General features: G+C 48.5%; 1 protein-coding gene across 1 annotated transcript in view; it reads right to left on the bottom strand.

The window, feature by feature from the left end:
• Tbc1d9 (TBC1 domain family member 9) overlaps positions 1 to 21305 on the bottom strand; it is a 69447-nt gene that overhangs the window by 27591 nt on the left and 20551 nt on the right. The window contains exons 2-6 of the mRNA XM_042701717.1: positions 15567 to 15677; positions 7697 to 7815; positions 2309 to 2537; positions 1402 to 1663; positions 5 to 212 (exon numbers count right to left, since the gene is read on the bottom strand). Coding sequence (XP_042557651.1) covers positions 5 to 212; positions 1402 to 1663; positions 2309 to 2537; positions 7697 to 7815; positions 15567 to 15677 — 929 coding nt within the window. The remainder of the gene's footprint in view (positions 1 to 4; positions 213 to 1401; positions 1664 to 2308; positions 2538 to 7696; positions 7816 to 15566; positions 15678 to 21305) is intronic.

Below are 21305 nucleotides of genomic sequence, written 5' to 3'. Positions count from 1 at the left end.
TCACCTCCCGGAGCGGGATGATGAGGCTGCACAGGTTTTCCTCCTTGCTGGTGAAGCAGATGTAGTTTGTGGAGACGAACATCTGGCCCAGAATGTGCATTTTGTTAAACGGCGTCCAGAGGGTGCAGTCGGTGTGGCCGTCTAACTTCTCATCTTTGGGCAGCCGGAACAGGGCGCGGTACCGCTCACTCTTGGCCCGGGCATCCAGATCTCTGGAAGGCAGTGCTTATGATCTACCCACACAAGAAGAACGCTGCAGTGCCTTCTACCCAGCCCGCCATACCCTTCTCCATCTTTCTAGTCTCCTCTTTCTCCCCTGCTTAATTTACACTAGTGTTAACGCCAACCTAAGAATCTGAAAGCACAGTGAGATGATTTTAATATATTCACGTCTGTTGTGTAGCTATTTTCCAATTAATATCTGCAACATGTATGATTCAAGACATTTCTGGTTAAAACACATTCCCAAAGCCGGGCACTGGTGGCTCACGCCTGTAATCCTCAGGAGGCTGAGATCTGAGGATTGTGGTTCAAAGCCGGCCCACACAGGAAAGTCTGTGAGACTCTTATCTCCAATGAACCACCAGAAAACTGGAAGTGGCGCTGTGGCTCAAGTGGGAGAGCACTAGCCTTGAGCACAAAAGGAGCTCAGGGACAGCATTCAGGCCCTGAATTCAAGCCCCATGAGTCACAATAAAACATTCCCAAGCCGGGTGCCAGTACCCCACCTGTAATTCTAGCATCCAGGAGGCTGAGGCCAGGAGGATCAGGAGTTCAAGGCTAACCGGGGTGAGTAGAGAGTCTCTGCCTCAAAGCAAAGACAATGAGACAAGATGTACATACACACAGAGCATCTTGAGAAGACTAGACTCGGAACAAGGAAACGCATTATCTTCCTACGCACGCAATCAGTTCTAAAGAGGTTATTGCCTGTCCAGAGCCGCTCAGGGGCCTAGTGAGCAGGCAGCAGCCACGCCATCCTGTCAGGTGTCACCTCCACCCTAAACAGATGACAAAGTGCGTGAAGAGACCTGCAGCAGTCCACCACTTAGACGACTCTGCTTTCCAGTAGCGTCTGGGTCTTCTGCGGACTTCAGTGCTTTTCCTGGGACTCTTCTTTTTCCCACTTACACCTCTCCTCACAGGCTTCACAAAGCCCAGCCACATGAGGGCTAGTCCCAGCTTCACTACTTAGGAACCCATCACCATCCTCACCAGCCCGCAACCACACGTTGCAGGCTCCATAACACATCATTTTAAGGTGACGCCTTTTCTTACGATATCAACCTTCTATCTGTACCCAGGAAAGCTGGAGGCTGTTCAGATAAGCTTAGTGGGAATGCTCGCGTGGGTGGTGCCCTGCGTGGAAGGCGTGTAGGACGCCACGTCTCCGACACTCACCGTTTTAGCGCAGACACTTTCTTGGGAGACTTCTTCTTCAGCTTGGGCAGGGAGCGGTCCTGCTCAAAGCCCTCGTTGTCTAGGAGCTGCCTCATGGCTATGTTGGCAAGCTGCTCCATGAGCTTGAACGTCTCGTTGATGTTGAGGAACACGGAGAAGAAGTGCTCGCTGGACCGGGTGCTCACCTTGATCACATCGGGCAGAAGCAGTGTGGCGTTCTTCTCCAGCTGTGTGATGTCCACCCACCGGACCACCAGCTTGGCTGAGCACAGGGAGAGGCTGGTGAGCACCTGGCTCCCAGAGACCTTTTAGATCCTTCCATCTCACCACCCAAGCCCCCAGTCCCAAGCCAACTCCTCATGTGTCCTGACCCCAGCTCTTCATTGGTTTCAAGAGCCAAAACTGGATTGCGTATTATGTGATCAGAATGACTCATGGCTACACAGCTACTAAGCCAATTAAACCTTCAGTAAGTCTTTTCTCTTTTTCCTTTTGTTTAGATACTAGAGGCTTCAACTCAGGGTCTTATGCTCTCACTCAACTTTTTTGCTGGCACTCTACCACTTGAGTCACACCTCTACTTCCAGCTTTTTGGTGGTTAACTAGACATCAGTGTCTCAACAGACTTGTCTGGTTTGACTGGCTTCAACCACAATCCTCAGGTCTCAGCCTCCTGAGTTGCGAGGATAACAGGCTTACTTTACCATCGGGTAAGCTGAATCTGAATAATCTTCCCTAGTGATCATTTTCTTTACAAATGCTGGACAAAATGCACTGGTTAAGCAGTTAAAAAGTAGCAGGACTCAGTTATACCTACCATGGTTGATTGTTTTGATCTGGTTTAGGAATTCAGGGAAGGCCTAGGCAGACCTTACAAAGCCTCTCTTGGCAATTCTGGGTGGCTTACCTTCTCTTCCCATCAGGAAAGAATAGAAGCACAGGTGGTTAATGCTGAGGTACATCCAGCCCTGCCGGGGGACCTTCCCCTTCCAGTAGCTGCAAGAGTAATAGTTGACAAGTTTCTCTTCTTCAGGCATCCCAAACAGCCGGTGGAATTTCACGATGGCTTCCTTAAACTTCTCCGTGTCATCGTCTTCCTTCACATCATTGATTTTGTTGTATTCTGCTATGATGCCCTAGTCAGGGATAAAACACGATCACACAACTGTGTTAATAGGATCCGAGCTGTGCATATTGGAAAGAAAGCAATCATCTCTAAGGTCAGAAATTTGTAAATGACATGATGAATTCAGCCAGGCATGGGTGGCTCACGCCTGCAATCCTAGCTACTCAGGAGGCTGAGATCTGAAGATCTCAGTTCAAAGCCAGCCTGGGGCAAGGAAAATCTGTGAAACTCTTATCTCCAATTGACCACCAGAAAACAGGAAGTGGTGCTGTGGCTCAAATGGTAGAGCGCTAGTTTTGAGCTGAGGAGCTGAGGGACAGCGGCCAGGCCCAGAGTTCAAGCCCTACACCGAACAAAAAAAAAAAAAAAATCCATATGGGTTCTTACTTCTACCAGTCCAAGATTCTAGATCATGAATATTTTGAATCCAACCGACTCTGCCACCTTTGCACTACAGAGGACCATGGCCGGGGTGGCTCCCTCTGAGCCTGTCATTTCTGAACTTTCCTACCTTTTGCCTGTGATCCTGCCACTTTGGAGGCTTAATATCTAGACGGAGAATCTTTTCTGCCTGAATACCAAGCCCCAACGTCTGGTTGAACTAATTCACACCTCCTTGTGAACCTTCTAAACGTGCTCCTTTTCGCTGATTCTCCGCATTATGTCCTGAGACTATGTGCTGAATTTTCTCCCCTTGCCACACCTTCCTGTGTCACTGCCAGCAGTTGGGAAAATGAGGAGCAGCAGAATCAGTCTGCCCTAACCCCCATCACGATTATTTGCTACTTAACACATAAAAATATGAACACCAGCTCTAAGGGCCCAGTGGAGTTGCTCTGTTCACACAAGCAGCCTTCAATCTACTCTCCTAGCCGGACACTCAGGCCTCTGCGCAGCCCATCAATCATGGCAGACACTTCCTGCTTGGCCTCCCGTCAAGATTCTTTTCACACTCGGACCCTGTATAGCCCCTTTCTACAGCAGAGATCTGAGGACAGCATTCCCACTCAGCTCCCACAGATGAGCAGGGTCAAAGGAGCGTATGCCTCCTCTCCACGGAACCACATCAGCCTCTGCCTGCGACAATCAGCAGCCTCAATGAGCATCTGTACTTCCACACTGTTATTTCTGTGCTGGTGGAAAATGTTGTTTATATGGCCTTCTACCCTCAAGCAAATTCCAGAAATAGGACTGTGTGTGTGTGTGTGTGTGTGTGTGTGTGTGTGTGTGCACATGCCCACACATGCACATGTGTGCACACGTGTCTCAGTACTGGGGCTTGAACTCAGGTCTTCTTACTCCTCACTTGGGTTTTTTTTCTCATGCTCTACCCCCTTGAGTCACATCTCTGCTTCTGGCTTTTTTGCTGGCTAACTGGAGATGTGAGTCTCTTCAGATCTGTCTGCCCAGGCTGACTTCAATGGAGGTTCTCAGGTCTCAGCCTCCAGAGTAGCTGGGATTACAGACACGAGCCATGGGTGCCTGGCTCATGCTAGTGTCTTGAATAGGTTTCAGTATCTAGCACCTAACAAGCATTCTTAGAGGGAAATACGCTGTGCGTCTAAAGGCCTGCGTTTCAGCTGGTGTCATGTGATTCAGAGTTGGGGATTTCCATTAAAAACCAACTGTTAACAGAGTTGGCAGTTCTCAGGAAGTTCAGTGGCAAGTTGTTGACTCCTGGTCTTCATGGCAAAGGATGGCAGTGCAGCTGTCCTGAGACACTGGGAGGCCCTGCCCTGGGAAACTTGAGATGAGACCGCTGTCATCTGGTGATTTCCAACACCTCACCATGGAGGGGCTGGAGGGCCCCGGGGCCAGGCGACCAGCGCGGGGCCTGGGCAGTGCTCAGGAGGAGCGGCGCTGTGGTGGAGTGACATCACAGACCAAACAAGCCGGGGAAATACCAGGGCCTCAGACCCACCCTGCAGGAGGCCCAGGTCGGTTCTGAAGGATCAAGGATCGAAAACAACTGTCTCGGTGCTATCTCAAAGATACCCACAGGCTATGCAGCATCCCAGAACTGCTAGAGAAAGACAAATGCACACACACCCCTACGGACTCACTCTCACACACATACGCACACCTACACACACACATATACAAATAGGAATACACAGAGGAACATGATGAAAGCTCACTAATATTCGGCAAGCAGGGGCCCCATGTCTTAGTGGCCAGCAAACTCTGAAGAAGCCCCTGCCCAGGGCCGATACTGAACCTCCATCCCCATGGCAGTAGCAGAGTTCTTACCGGGAGCCAAAGTAGGGAGAAGGTTAAGAATAATGTGTAACGACTCAATGATGCCCCACCTTGGATTTTAGTGGAAAAACATTGAAGTCCACACTCTTTGGTCAGACAAACTACTAAATACCACATTTCCAGAATGCTCATTTAAAGGATAAAAGAAAGTGATCTTAAGCATGAGGAGGATATGGATGGACACCGGTTGTTATAAAACCACCTGGGCTCACGGACAAGGAGCGTGGGAACCGTGGCAGAGCCAGGCCCCAGGCCCTCAGTGCAGTGGAATAGTGAAGCAATATGGAGCTTGGTTGTTTGATTTTTCTTCTAGTGAGACTGGAGTCTGAGTTCTGGGCTTGCTAGGCAGGCACTCAGCTGCTTAATCGACACTTCCAAGCCCTTGTTGTTCTGATTACAAAAATTGAGGTCTTGCTTTTCGCTCTAGCTTGGGCCATGGGCCTCCTGCTGATGCTTCCTACATCACTGGGATAAAGGGTGTGTGCTGCCACACCCAGATTTTCTGTCTAGCCGAGGTTCTGTGAACCCTTTTTGTCTGACTTGGTCTGGATCCACAGTCCTCCCGATCTCTCCATTCCAGGGCAGTTGGGTTTACAGGCATGGGCCACCACCCCTGCTCCAGGCCTCAGAGTCAACCATCCACAGGCCGTCTAGTTTCAGCTTAAGGCTGATTAAAAGCCTCCACTGCCAACTTTCCCACCTGTAGGAAAAGTTCAGGTCCAGAACGCCAAATCTTATTAGCTTCTGTAATTCTCAGCCAGGAGACAGGCTGATGCAACAAAGGGCGGAACGTCACCGTGCTCGGAGCTCCACAGTTCTGCAGGACTCAGACTCTGTCAGGCAACGGTGCTCCTCAGCCATGGAGGAAGTAACGCAATCCAAATAAGTAGGCGGATAACATTCACTTCAATACCCACCAGGAGGTGGACCGGCAATTTATAAAGAGGAAAATTAACTCGGACAACATGAAAATACGTTCAGCTTCATCATCAGTCCAAGACAGAAAAGTGAAATAGTATGCCATTAAATTCTAAAGCCCTCTGAGTATTGAGAACCTGAAAGAATGCCATGTATAACCACACAGGGATTCGGACGCACCCACAAAATCCGCGAGAGCCCATTAGCTGTTGTCTTCTTGGTGGGGCACAGGGCTGCCTGTGTCTAATAGCAGCTATACTGGAGGAAGAGATGAAATGCACAGTGGTTCAAGTCCAGCCTAGGAAAAAGTTCATGAGACCCTATCTCAAGAATCAAGCTGGGCATGGTACCTTATGCTTGTAATCCAAGCTAAAGGGAAGCCCTCCCTGGGCAAAAAGAACAAGATCTAATCTACAGAAACCCAAAGAGCTGGAGATGTGGCTCAGGTGGCAGAGCACTTAATGGCGAAGCCCTCAGTTCAAATCCTGAAGGAAAAAACCCAAAAGGGAGGGTCATTAAAATATTTTGACTATTTAACCTATTAATATAGATTACATAACCTATCCCAAAGGGGATATATAACGTGGGAAAAGTGATTTTGCACAGAAGTGGTCACTACTTTTGTTCGTGCCTGAGCCCTGCTCCATGAGAGGCTTAGGCAACTTGTAGAAGAGAATAACGATAATTACAGAGTCATCCTCAGCTACTGAAGTCACAACTAAAATCACACACTCGTATAGACAGTGCTGGCTGAGGCAGACAAAAAGCAAAGTAACAAATTATATGTATTCAGGGGCGATTACTACAACCCATGTACAGAGACCTCTAGAAAGACGTATGGTATTTGAATTATGATTACCTCAATAGTGAATGATTACATTTGTAATGTAGCACAGTTAATTAGAGCTCAAAACAAATAACCTTGCTGGTCCCCCTAATTACCTGACAATCTGTAAAGGCAGGAACTATTCATCTGTGCGTGAATGAAATACTTTCACCATAATTGCATTAATAGCAGTTCCTGTCTCCTAACTGGTTTCAGGAGAATTAACCCAGACATGCTGGGTATAGTGCAAACGGCAAAAAAAAAAAAAAAAAAAGGTTCCTGGCCAGTATTGTTCATTCACTCACTCACTCATTCATTCATTCATTTCACCCTTAAGCTTCAGATACTTCCTGCAGATCTTTCTTTGTGACAGCAGCAGTTGAAGCAGAACGGTGAGAGTCAAGGAGAACATTCCACAAGCGCTGTCTGTGTCTGCTGCGTAACGCTGTCTGGGGAGTGGTTCCCTGTCGGTGCCACTGCCCCCCCCCCCCGCCCCCCGCACAGGGAATTATAAACCCTGGGACTGTCCACTTACATAGACACACGTGACACCCTATGGGAAAGAATGAAGTAGTGATGGGAAACCCATACCTGCGTATTTCCCCCCAAAAACGGAGCAGCAAGGACCAGCTGGGTAACAAGGGAGGCGATTTGCTCTGGGCCCTTAGAGAGGAACACAGCGGCAGAAATGCAAAAGGGAGAAACGTTTTTTTGTCTTCTGGAAGCAGGTTAATTTCTTCCATAGTTAAAAACTTAGCAGTGCTGAGAAGGAAAAGGAATCTAAAGTGGACAGCCACCTCACAAGCCAGGCCAGACAGGCACAGGATGGACTGGGAACAAGCCATCATGTCCAGATAACCAGGTGCTCAGAAAAACCGGGAGTACAGAATTGACACAATGTCAGTTATGCTAAGGAACGCAGCTGACAACTGTTGAGGGTTTTTGGTAGACTATCCCTATGCTTAGGAAATATGCGCTTTAGTATAGGAGAGGAAGTTTCTCTCCAGTAGAGTAAAAGAACACAGAAATGAGGAGGTTGTTAATAGGCAGGTAAAGGGTGCACATTCCGGTTCCATACGGTTCTTGCTGTATAACGCTTCTGTGCACTGCGTCTACTGTAAACGGGAATCCTGTAAATGTGAGTTCTGTGAGTTCGAATACGCTACCTGTATTTTTCCTCTCACAAACGTCGTGATGTCATTCTCGTTTTCAAAGATGGAGAGCGTCTGCAGGAGGTTCTGCTCCAGCCATTCCCAGTGCTCCGTGATTTCCTTCCTGGACCCACCTGCAGGGAGGGAGAAGTGTATGGTGAACGTCGGGTGTCATGGTGGGCTGCGTTAGCCACCAAGTGTCCTCACCAAAGACTGACATCACCAGAGAGACACTGAGTCACTGCAAAAGCTCCGGCTGTGTGCTGTCACTGCCCCAGAGGAGACTCAGCAAGACGGGAAAGCAAAGGAAAACCCCACTGGTTCTGTTTGACTTGAGTCTGACTGCATTGAGAACTTCAGGACCATAGTTCAGCCTGGAAGATGGCAACATGCCTGCGCTGTATGTATATGTATATGTATAGATGTAAAATAAACATGTGTATGCATGTGTGTGAAATACAATGCTCTTCCCATTACAGAACATCACCATTTCATTCATCACCTTTGGGGCATCTCTTTAGATTTCCAAAGAAATCTTCCCATTACTTCCTTTAAGTGTCTTTTCTCTCTGTTCTTTGTCACCAATCATGCAAGGTTTCTCAGGATCTCACTCTGAGTCAAGAGGAAGAAAGGCAGGGGACATCAGGCATCTGCTTTGCTCACAGAACTGAAATCACACAGACGCTAGGTAAACCTGAGGGGCGTCCCGAGAAGCGATCATAAGCAGGGCCAAGTTCATTCCCTCATATTTCAACCCTAAACACCAAAGCTCCCTGAGAAGGCTGGGGGCCTCAGACAGCAGCCATCTTGGCCCAACACGTGCAAGGCCTGGGTTCCATCCCTGGCACTGCAACACACATGAACAACATTTAAAAAACTGATGTCTGTCGCAGATACACAGCGGAGCTCTTGGCAGAGAGCGGCCCATTAAAACACTGAAGAACAGACTGATGCTCATCGGGGATATTTTCCACGGATCACTTGTTTGAGTCCTGGCCACTCATGTGTAAAAGCCACAGGAAGACCCTGTACCACTGTGCCAGGATGACATCTAGCCCTCAGCACCGGCAGCCCTCTTTCTGTCTCCCGCCGGCTGGCAGGATGACTTTTGACCTTTTGTTTAATCTCTCTCAAATTCTCTACACGTAAAGTGGACACAGAGCTGGGTGCCCTGGTTTACACCTGTCACCCCAGCTACTTGTAAAGTGCACATTGGGAGGCATGGTGACACACACTTGCCATCCTAGCTACCCAGGAGGCACAGGTAGAGGACTGTGGTCCAAGGCTGGCCCAGGGAAAAAGTGAGAGACCGTATGTGAAAAATAATTACAAGCAAGCAAGGACTGGCGGCATTAGCCAAGCAGAGCACTCGGAGGGCAAGCGTGAGCCGTGAGCTGGACCTCAGTACTGCCAAAATAATAAGAGGGGGAGGAGGAGCAGGAGGAGGAGAACCAGAAGAGGAAGAAATAAAATGGATACAAGTAAAAAAAAAAAAAAAACCAGACCAATGTGACAAAAGCCACAAGGAAGGGTGTCTGCGAATATTTTGGAAGGTAGGAAATGCTCTTTGGAACAGGCATGAAATGAGTCACCTTGGAGGGTTTGCCAGAGAACTTTGAAACATTCTTAAACCATACAAGTTAAGCAGAAATTGGACGTTTTTCTCTATAAAATGAAAAGGGGTGCCCTTCCTTGGCTGTCGAGAGGTCACTTCCTCCCCGGGCTGGAGCACGGCGCTGACAGCTCCGTCCAGAATGGGCACCGGCAGGTGTCTTCCCCCACCCCGCGGCGCCATCTGCGCTGGCTGGCAGTGTCACAAAGCCTGAGCCTCAGGTCCCAGGCGCTCCTGCGCCCTCTAGAATAAGTCCCCGCCACTGCGTTTGCTGCTTACTCTGCCTCTGCCCACCTCGATCACACACGTGCCTGGTGGAGGCTGAGTCATGGCTGGCCCTGCCCTCTACCCTCCTAGATCCTGTGACACGAGCTGCACTACCACCTCAGCTCACCCTCACTGTTCCTCAGTGGATGCAGGTGTGCATGCACGCGCTGCACGCACACACACACACACGTCTGCAGTGTACCCGTGGTATGCACAGGCATTTAACCAACAAACAGCTACCCTTCCCTGGCATCGCAGCCCATGAGCGTCCCTGTGGCTGGCACTCTTCCCTTTCCTGTTTTCAAACACAGCCAGGGATCGCTTACTGAGCGGGATGCAACGAGTATTCGGAAATTCTGTCGTGTGAGCATACACCTGTGCTCACACATACCTAGATGGTATGGCTAGCCCTGGCTCCACGGCACAGATCATTGCTATAGGGCCCACCCCACGAGGCTATATGGAACAGTCCACTGCTATAGGGCTTACCCTTCTAGCCTACACGGTATAGTCCATTATTATACCGCCCACCCCCCAGGCCACAGGGTACTGTCCACTGCCTCCAGGCTACGAACTTGTGCAGCCTATCTCTCTGTATTCAGTCCTATGGCAACTGTCATGCATTCCTGAGGTTTATGCATGTCAGCAGGACTGCAAACATAAAGTGTTTAATGGTTAAGACATTAAGATGCTACTATGGAGAGACAGCTTGCCTCGCTGGTTCAAGGTCCTGAGTTCAAGCCCCATGGCTACTTAAAGGACTGTTTCCGCTTCATTATAGTCTCGGGAAGCCACTGCCAGACGAGTGTCATCACGTGCTCTGGGATGACAACTGGGCTTCCTGTCTCCACGGTTTGACACCCATGGCCTGCTCTAGGAGATGCACGACGGTCTACTCCAGCCTGCCGCTCCCACCACTCCCCTGACCTGCCACCACCGCCACTGCACCACCACATCCACCCGTGGCTCTTCTCTACCATGCTTCCGAGGGTGCAACGCCCACCTTTCAGTCTCCATCACCACTGTGGGCCACTGTCGCCATCGTTTCCCCCCCCCCCCCCCCGCCACTTCCCTTCGGCCCGCTCTCTCCCTCTCAGTCTCAGTTCATGCCTAGGCGGGCACTTCCTCTAGCTCCTGGGTCTGCCTGGGTGCTGCGGAGGCCTGCTGGCTTCACACAAACCCAGGAGGCGCAGGCTTCCACAAGACCAGATCTCAAGGAAGGGTTGACCGAAGGAAGAAGCCGACAACTGCCATCAGAGTGTGACTCAGAAGAAATCTGTGACTTGTGACATGAGGACACAGAGAGGCCAGCTGTTTGACCACTGCCTGGCGAACACACTCAGCAGGAGGCGCCGGCCCTGGCGCGTGGACGTGGGGCTTGTGGAGTTGCGGGTGATGACAGCAGGGCATACCTACAACTCCTGGGTAACAATGGGAAGGTTCGTGCCTAACTGCTTCTAAACTCGCACAGGCAGACAACAGGCTCACTGTTTGCTCATCACTGTGAGGAAAGAAAACCTCGGGAGGATGCTGGCACTCAGAGTCAGTGGTTGGCTTCTGAAATTTAGCTTTAGGGCCAAGGCCTCCTCTACCTGGACAGTGGGAAGGAACTGACTCTCGAGGGCCCTTGGGCTCGAGACATTAAACATACACGAATGCTTTGACTCTGTGTATCTACCTACACAAACTGATCCTAGGCCATAACTGAGGGGATAAGGGGATGCCCAGAGGTTTTGTTCAGAATCTTCAAGATGCAGAAGTGTCAGAGAATAAGAGCCCTTGATTTTTAATAATCACAGATTACATGAATGATACTGTATACACAATAAAGTATTGTCTATTAAAACTGATATTAGAGGAATGAATTTTATTGATGTGGGAGGTACTTTCAATAAATTATTAAATATGTTTTTTATTTTCATTTGCTTCAAAATATAAAATGCAGCTGTAATTTACATATAGTCTATATAGCATATAGAAGCTATATATAATTACATTCAAGTGTAAGTTTGGGAAGTATGTAATGTAATGAGTATCACACATATGTACATAGATATAATCTGATGATAGGAAATGGCTTTTCCATTTTTGTTCTTTTTTTTTTTTTTGTCGGTCGTGGGACTTGAACTCTGGGCCTGGGCGCTGTCCCTCAGCTCTTCAGCTCAAGGCGATCGCTCTACCACTTGAGCTACAGCGCCACTTCCGGTTTTCTGGTGGTTTATTGGAGATAGGAGTCTCATGGTCTCTCCTGCCCGGGCTGGCTTTGAAACGCAATCCTCAGATCTCAGCCTCCTGAGTAGCTAGGATTACAGGCGTGAGCCACCAGCGCCCGGCTCCATTTTTATTCTTCTTACTTATGATATATTCTAATTTTTACAATGAATGTTGTGTTTCTTTTATGCTGCTGAATTCCTAAGGTTGCTAGAACAATCCTTGAGGCTCACAGACCCAGAAAGAACAAGGAAGAATGCCCACCAACTTTCACATATATTTCTGTCTCCTGAGGAAGACAAGTAACTTACCCAGCATTTTCTGTGCACTGTAGAGGAACAGTAAGAGCAGACTAATTAAAAGTCTGTAATTATACAGTGGTTCTGATAGCTACTGACTGAAAGAATGGTTCATCATAAAACCAATACCGCTTTACTTGAACAGCCTGGGATGGGACCAGAGCCTGGGAACAAGTAGCTAGGATAGAATGCGAACTTGGAGAAATTCACTCTGCTTCCAGGCCCTACTAAAGTAAGAGACTGGTCAAGATGATTCTCTTCCAGCTTGAGAAGAGAATGGCCAGAGAGGCTAGATGAGATTATGGAATGGAAAAGAGAAGGAAAAGCAAGTCAAGTCAAGTGAAGGCATTGGTCAGGGCTGCGTTACCCTGGAGATGTCTATCAAGCAGTGAGGCCAGACTGTCCAGGACCAAGTGATTACCACAATGGCTGCAAACCACACAAGCCCCAAAGATTCTGCCTGCCTGGTGCCATGTGACCCAGATCTAAGGCAAATCGCTCAACTGGGACTTATAGCTAAGATTCCTGCTGTCTACAGGGAATGTTTTACATCAACACTCGGATAATAATTACTGAATTAAAGCCTCTTTAATTTATATTCACCAACGATGTATCAGATGTGTGATGCAGGGTGAGTTTTTATAATCCTATGAATTCTACAGAGCAATGAGTTGGACTCACCTAAGTTTTGTTTTTGTTTTTACTAAAGTTCCTCTTTCAGCAAACATTTCTCAGAATTAACAAGCTTTCAACATAATTTCCTACAGAAAACTGACTTTATGGAAAAAAATAACATTAGCAACAGAAAGGTCAACATATTGAAGAACTCTTTTTTTTATGGCAGTAGCTTCCGCGTTTAAGAATCTTTTCAGAAAGGGAGCTAGCAATTTGGATTTTAAACACAAATTGGAAATCATTAAGAATGAACAATTAATGGGTGACCGGGAGTATGTAATGGCTGTGACTTCCGTAGTCTCTTGTAAGGAAACTCTGGAGTTGTCTCTATGAGTCATCAGTGCACACGAAAGCTAAAACCATTCTAGGTTTATTAGAATGAGATCATGCCGTTGAGCAGGCATTATTTATAGGAAAAATAAAAACACCACTCCTTGGGATATAGATCACACCATCCACAATTAGAGTCTACTGTTAATCTTGGCTGGGTGGATACATGAAGAATATCCCAGCTTTGTAACTCTGGGTTTTACCCCACAAGAATATTTGCAGAAAGAACTGCTTGGCAGAATGGCAAAGCCCCCAGAAACAGACAGCACAATAAATGCGAAGCAGTAAACAAGAGAGAGGCTGGCGATGAGGACGAAGAAATGCCACAAAGGCACATACCACGCCATCAGCTGGCCCAGGGGCCCGAGAACCCAGGGGGCTAGAAAGCGAGACCTTGGACTCAGAGGAAGCGGTGGAACTGTGGGAGGTGAGTGAGAAGCGATGAGAGCACCAGTCCATGCCCTCAGCAAGCCAAGAGGTCAATGCCGTCTCTCGAGGATTTCTCTCTTTTGTTTATTTGTCAAGGTGATGTACGGGGGGTACAGTTACATAAGTAATGTAGTAAGTACATTTCTTTCTTTCTTCTTTTTATTTTTGTTGGTCGTGGAGCTTGAACTCTGGGCCTGGGCGCTGTCCCTGTGCTCTTCAGCTCAAGGCTAGCGCTCTACCGTGTTGAGACAGCACCACTTCCGGGTTTCTGGTGGCTAATTGGAGCTAAGAGTCTCTTGGTCTTTCTTGCCTGGCCTGGCTTTGAACTGTGATCCTCAGATCTCAGCCTCCTGAGTAGCCAGGATGACAGGCATGAGCCACCAGAGCCCGGCTTAGAAGTATATTTCTTGTCAAACTTGTTACCCCTTCCCTCATTTTTCTCCTTACTTTCCCTTCTCCAGGATAATGGTCTTTGGTTTTGCTTCATTACTGACTGGCCATAGTGTCTGATTTCACACAATTCTAGACTAACCTGTCCACCTAGACTCACAGGTGTTCATCCTGCGCTATGATCTATTGCTATTCAGATGTGTTCCAATCAATCACCACCACAGACCATGTGACACTTCCCCTCCCCCCACCCCCCCCCCCCCCCCCCCGCCCCTTGGAGAGTGAACCTGCAAGATGGCTGGCTGGAGTGCTGCTTTCCGCGGGTTAGGACGCACTGGTAAAGCCCTCTTCTTGACAGTGCCAGCTTCCCTGCTTACCATTCATCCCCTTCCTGCTGCCCAGCCCCCAACCGTTACTCTTGGTGATCCTAATAGCCTAAAGCTACATCTTCTTCAACAGAAATATGGAAATGAAAAGTAATTCAGAATTGTTTCCCATGGGATTGCTTGCCTCTTAACCAGAATACTTTTAAAAGAGACACAGTTTACCATGCTAAATTTTCCAGTATTGCTAAGTCCTTGAGGGAATATAACTAGGTCACCTGAGCCTTCCAGAAGCCCGAAATCACATCCAGCCACTTTCTTCATTAGCATAGAAGGCCTGCCTAGAATCCTGCACTCAGCCAGGAACTCTCCAGTGTCACAGACCCATACAGTACACGTGCAGTGGGCTGTAAATGATTGCATCCTTGTACCTTTGTGAGTCTCCAGTTCCTCAAGAGCAGGAACCACATCTAACTGTCTCGCTATCTTTGGATTCGAGCACCATGCTTCCATCAAACAGAGATCAGTGAAAAACGGAATGAAGTCAACTGAAAGAGTTTCCCCCCAAGGCCAAAAGCAGGGACAAGTTGAACAGTGAATCCTAACACAGGACATAAAATAAATGTCTCTGAATCTATACTGGCATAAGTGATTGACTCCAGGGAGGAGAGACAAATCTAGCAAGCAGAAGAATTCCCAATACATCAGGAAGATAATCCATCCTGAAAGTAAGGAAGAAAGAAAGACAGCCCATTCCCAAGGAAGAACCAGGGCCCTGTGGCTTTTTCCAGAGAGTAGACTTCGAGAGGAGGAGGCGAAGTGACTTCACTTCCAGGCAATGTGTGGGACCAGCTGTGGCCCATTGTGTTGCTAACAGGAAAATGTCACTGCATCTCTGTGATCTTCCTCACGAAACCCCTCACCGCTGGCGAATAAGGGAAACACTGGATGAAGCCAGGGGAGGGACGGCCCACGATGCACCGGACCGGAGTCCTTGTAAATGGGCAAGGTCTTCCCAAACAAGGCAGCCTGGCAAACCCTCGCAGCCAAGAGGAGACTCAGACGGTTTGACAATGACCTGTAATGTGGTATACTGGAAGATTCTGGATAGAAAAATGGCACCAGTGAAGACCGAGGAAATGTGAAGAGATTCTGGACCTTCTTTCACAGTAGTCCATTGGTACATATCCACGAATGTAAGGCATATCCTGCACTAACAAACACACTGAGGGAACTGGGCAAGAGGTCTCTGAACATTCACTCCAATTTTCCTATTGTTCTGTGATAATGGGGTTTGAACCCAGGGCCTAACACTTTAAGTTTACCCATCACGAAGTGCCAGAACTTACCACAGGCGATGGTCCAGTAGACCAGGGAGTCAGGAGTCTGGTACAGGATTCGGTAAGGCGCAACTCGGGCACTGGAGTCCAAGACGACGTCAAGAGTACCCACCAGGAGGCCTGTTGATGTAGAGGGAAATAGGTAAAGATTCCCATAGTACTTTCCTGAACCCCCAGAGGTGAGGGAGTTGTACCCCTTCTGTTCCACCTCCCAACAGCTTCTCCATCCCTGCCCCAGCCCTCCACAGTGCTTCTATCTCAGACAGCATGGTGTGTGTGTGTGTGTGTGTGTGTGTGTGTGCGTGCGTGCGTGCGTGCGTGTGTGTGTGTGTGTGTGTGTGTGCGTGCGTGTGCGTGTGTGTGTGTGTGTGTGTGTGTGCGTGCGTGTGCGTGTGTGTGTGTGGCTATACTACTTGTTTCAGGAAGCTCTGAGAGAAACTGCACCAGAGAGAAAATGGAGGGTTTCAAAACTACATAATGCTAGGACAGTCACCAAATAATCCTGCATATGATGGTATTTACAAATCCCTGTTGATAAAAGTAAGTCCCAAGCACCAACAGGGTAGGGTTTCCCGTACCCCATCTTAGGACTGATGTGTATTATTATTATTTTCCTTTTAGACTACAAAATAAATAATTTAAGTGAACAATGTCACAGGAAGCAAGTAGGTACTTCTGATTTACTGTGCCAGCCTGATACCTAACGGGTAATTAATCTGCCCAACTTTCATTAATTGTCTATTATGTGTAAGATACATCACGAAGGCCCTGGGCTGACCCTGGACTGAAGTAGAAGGCTGACCTCATTTGCGGAAGGCTCAGGCGTCGGTGAATGTGGTGGATGTCAGTAGGTTTCCCAGAAGGCCTGGTTAGCCTTGGATAAGGGAACCACTGAGGCTCCCACCCCCAAGAAGTCAGCTTCATCCCACCAAATCTCCATGTCCTGACCCCAGCCTGCATCATCAGCGCACAAGCGAGCTCTAGTTACCTCTTGCAATAGTTAGTGACTGTGTCACAAATGGCAAAGAACCATTGTTGCAATGAAAGCCTGTTTCACCTCCCTGGTTCATCCTCAATGCCAGTGCGACCTTGTTTCCCAAGGTTGCAGATGTGTGTGTGTGTGTGTGGTTCTTACTCTGCTTTGGACCTCAGGGTGGTGCCATTGGGAGTGGGGGGAATCTGAGGAGGCGGGGCCTAATGGGAAGTCCTTAGGTTATTGGGGGGCATGCCCTTGTAGGGGATTGTGGGATCTCATCTCTCTTCTCTTCTTTGCATTGAGAGTGAGCAGTGCTATGAGGCACACCAACCAGAGACCCAGAGGGATGGGTCTGGCTGGTCATGGACCAGAAACTCTTAAGACAGTGAGCTAAACAAACCTTTTCTTTTATAAGCTGATTATGTCAGGTATTTTGTTACTTGAACAATTCCTACAAATTCAATGCCCATAATTAGTCTAGATCTTCACCGAACCCAGCTCAGCACCATGCTTAAACTCAGAAGGACTTTGTAAGGACTCGACCAATTGAGTCATCTTAGGGTACAACTAGGTGTCCAAAGTCTTGGTTTTCTCAGTTGCAAAACGAACACTATGCCCGGTCATTGGACCATTGCTGAGGGCTGAGGGAGCGGGCATGGCGGTGAGGCCGGCAACCTGATTAGAACCTGCAAAGCCTTGCCTTTCCTCCCACTTGCTTGCATTAGACTGCAGGCTTGTAAGGGTGGCTTTGAGTCACAATGATGACAATGATGCTGGAGGAGGAGACTGCAGGCCTTCGCTGCCCTGCAGCCACAGCCCCCAAGCACAGCTCTGCCCCGGGCAGGCTTTTCACCACGTTTTGTTGGGTTGGAAACCACAAGTTCTGCTGAAAATGTAGCCACCAGGCTCTCCTTGCCCTCCCCACAGACCCCCCCCCCCCCAACTCTCCCTTCGCCCTCCTCTCTTTCTCTAGTCTAGGTTTTGAACTCAAGAGCACCTGTCTCAGCCTCCTGAGTGCTGGGATTGCAGGAGTGGGCCACCTCCCCCAGCTGTGCGTTATCTCTTGATGTGCCGCTTGGCAATCACAGACTGGAATTTGCACCTGCCATGGTGTTACCATACTGGGTGAGAGCTTGATATGCACAATACTGCTGAAACATACTTCCTCCAGCTCTAGCACTCCTGGGTGTGTGAGAGAGAGCCATGTGTGGGCCAGTTAGTTCGTGTTCAGAAATGCTTGGGTTCTGGGTCTAGCTCTGTCATGGCCAGTTGTGTGGAGTGGACAGGCCATTTCCTTTCTCAGTGCTTTGATTTTTCTCAGTCATGATCGTAATAGCACTTGTCTTCCTGAACTAGGCCTATTAATCAGCAGGCCTAAGTGAGGTAGACCACAGGGAAGTCCTAGTATTGTCCTTGGTTCTTGTGCAAGGGCAAAGCATCTATTTAGCTTACCTTTAAGCCACAGTGACCATTAGCTGACCTGAACATACCAGAACAAACAAACACATTTTTGCTAAAGTAGAAATGATTTCATTTTCCCTGGCCTATATGAAATATATTACAAATAAAGTGTATAGCAGTTACAGAGTTTTTCCAAGGTGACAAATTTCCACATAATGCCACATGCATGCATGTGAAATTTTTTTGCTTGTCTTATTGCGACTCAGATTTTCAGTGAAGACATTTAATTACTTTGATTATCCACAGACAGAAGTGTATATTAATGGGAAAAGCAGAAAACAATTTCCTCCTGCTAGAAATCAAATCCAAGTTCAGGAGAAAGGTTAACTTAAAAATGCAGACACATTCCTTAGGGAACATGAGTATTAATAGTACTTCTTGCATCTTGGGTTAAAAGAAATAAAACGCCCACATGACTGCACATATCATCGAATGCTGGTTCTAGACACATGGATTTCAGTTGGTGTTAGGGAGCTGCATCCAGGATAATCCATGTGGTTTCACAGGCCTCTCTAAAGGAATCATGACAGAGACTCCAAGGAGACTGAGGAGAGCAGTGGACAAAGAGGTCCTAGGTCTGTCATAGCCTCCAGAGCCTCAGTTTCTCCACCCTTTCTGGTTCACAAAACTTTTGTACCTCATGACACAAAAGACAGAAGGTTTCTGAAAAGATCCAACCCAATCCACATTAAAGTCCATCTCCATCATCATTATTCTAATTACTAATAGGCTGATCACTGTCCAGGTAAACACCCAGGCAGGAAGTAAGGCCATATGTCTTAAAGATAATCAGTCCAAAACAGAGCTGGAGGTGTTGCTAAGTGGCACAGCACCTGTCTAGGGAGAGCAAGGGCCCTGAGTTCCAACCCCCAGTACCTCCTAAGAAACCTTCTAGGAAAGAGAAAATATTCCTGCTATATCGATCCTCTGTCCACACTGAATACTAGAGGATGGAAAAATCTCCTAAAATCTTCCTAAATTCTAGAGAAAAAAAAACAACCATTTTAAAGCAGCAATCAGGATTTTCTTAGAAGTCTTATTACTCACAGCCCTGGAAGAGTTGTCAAAACACCGAACCTTGTCCTCATTCTCCACACAAAGCGCTGTTTAAACAGCTGTTCTAGTCAGCTGTTTCTGGTGTTAAACAATCTTTGATCGCCTGAGAGAACGCAACCAAATTATGGCCCTCAAAATAACTCTTGTCTGCATCTACCTATTACATTCGCTCAGCAGCAGCAGCAGCAGCAGCAGCCTGCAAGGCTAAAATGCTGATTTCAAGGAGGCTCAGATAACACTGCAAAGCTAATCTCCCCACTTGGTGGGTCCTGGGTACTACAGGGCGTGTGGAGCCCGACTTGCCATCCCTACTGGGGCACTGGCTGAGCCAGGGCCAGGCTGGAGCTCCGTGGTTGCAGGAAGAGCTCATCGGCCCTCTGAGACAGGCGTGTGTCAGGAGACATGGGGACAAAGGAAGACGACTCGTGAAACCCAAGTCCCTGCGCTGATCTCTTGCATGATTCCAGGTGTAGCTGGGCCCCTGGTCTCTCCCCTGTTCCTTAGGCACGGAGCCAGTCGGAGATGAGGTTGAAGGAGACAGTCCACGGCTGGCAGAGCCCAGCGCAGGGAAGATCTGATGGGCCGTGTTGCAAGCACAGGAAGAAAAGTGACCCTTGGCCTGGGTGTGGAGGGGAATAGCGCCGTCTGAGAACACTTTCCTTTGCCTAAGTAGCCTGTCTCCTCGCACTCCCTCAGTCTCTTTAGGTAACTCCTTAGCCTCCCCTGAAAGCTTGCTATCCGCAGGCCAGCGACGATTCCTTCCCCTGGACTCCATGAGTTTCCTCTGACCCTGGAAGGGTGCTGCTTCATGGCGGGCAGGGAAAGCATGCAGCCAAGCCACGCTCAGGGGCCCACTGGTGGAAAAGGGCACGGGTCAGGGTCTGGCAGGGCCGAAAAGCACTGCTGGCCCTCTCCTCAGGACGGTGCTTCTCCCCCGCCTTGCCAAGAATTGGTCTGCGCATGTTTCTAAGTCTCTGATCTGTTCCAAGTTCACACTTTTCTAAAATACACTGCATACCAAGTACTTAATGTCTACACACACACTCTGCATATAAAGTATTTAATGTCTACACACACACACACACATTCTGCATATAAAGTACTTAATGTCTATACACACAACACACTGCATAAGAAGGACTTAATGTACACACACACACACACACACACACATTTTTTTTTTTTTTGGTTGGTTGTGGGGCTTGAACTCTGTCCCTGAGCTCTTCAGTTCAAGGCTAGCGTTCTACCACGTTGAGCCACAGCACCACTTCTGGTTTTCTGCTAGTTCATTGGAGATAAGAGTCTCACAGACCTTCCTGCTCAGGCTGGCTTTGAACTGTGATCCTCAGACCTCAGCCTCCTGAGTAGCTAGGATGACAGATGTGAGCCACCAGAGCGCCCAGCCACATATATTTTTAAAGACAAAAGTACAAGCTCCCAATTTTTATGACTAGATTCAACAGACAGCACTGCAGATAGATGTGGAGATGCCGAGTCTCAATTGTTCTTCAGCGAGCGGCAAGGTGGCACGTTTTAAAGCTTATACTTTACGTAGCACTGGGCGGGGGAAGGGGCTCCATGGCAGTCATTTTCTCAACAGCCTAGTTATTAGAATCCTGTGAATTGATCAATCTTACGACCTCTACTTTAAGGAAAACAATTGTTTTTGCAACGCAGTTTTTGCAACGCACGGAAGTCAAAGTCAATGCAGCTTTTCAACTGAAGGTGAGAATAGTGAGTGCAGGAGTCAGGAGGCTCATGTGGTGCGTTTGTGGGGGGGGGGGCGCCGGCTTCAGTGCTGTCAATCGACGATGATGCTCGGATTGGGTGTGTGCCAGCAGTAACACCTCCCCCACCCCTCTTACAAGGCAGAGAGCAGCCAGCAGCATGCAGAGACACAGAGCCTCTGTCCTGCAGCGTGGGGTCGCAGGTGGGCAGCACTCCTTCTTTCCAAGACCCCTCAAAGTGCAAGCACGGTGAGAGGCAAACCCAAACTTTCATAGTCTCTGCCTCAGGAGGTCAAGCACAGGTTGGTTTCTAAGGAAGGCTGAGATCTGGAGAGCGTTGGATCCGCAGGGCCTCTGTGAGACAGACAACTAGGTCCAGGCGGTTCCGATCTCCAGAGCACCTGGAAGGCCAGCTCCTGCAGGAGCTGCTCCAATTCTCCAGGCAGGTCAAGCTCTTAAAGCCACATGCCCCCCTCTGGTGCGGAAGGCAGCTGGGATGGGTTTTCCCTTCCCTTTGGGGAAGGACTT

Source organism: Dipodomys spectabilis, unplaced genomic scaffold (genome assembly GCF_019054845.1).
Source record: "Dipodomys spectabilis isolate Male_0828 unplaced genomic scaffold, ASM1905484v1 ptg000297l, whole genome shotgun sequence".
Taxonomy (NCBI): Eukaryota; Metazoa; Chordata; class Mammalia; order Rodentia; family Heteromyidae; genus Dipodomys; species Dipodomys spectabilis.
Note: the sequence above shows the minus strand (reverse complement) of the source record. Positions and strands in the feature narration are given on the sequence as shown.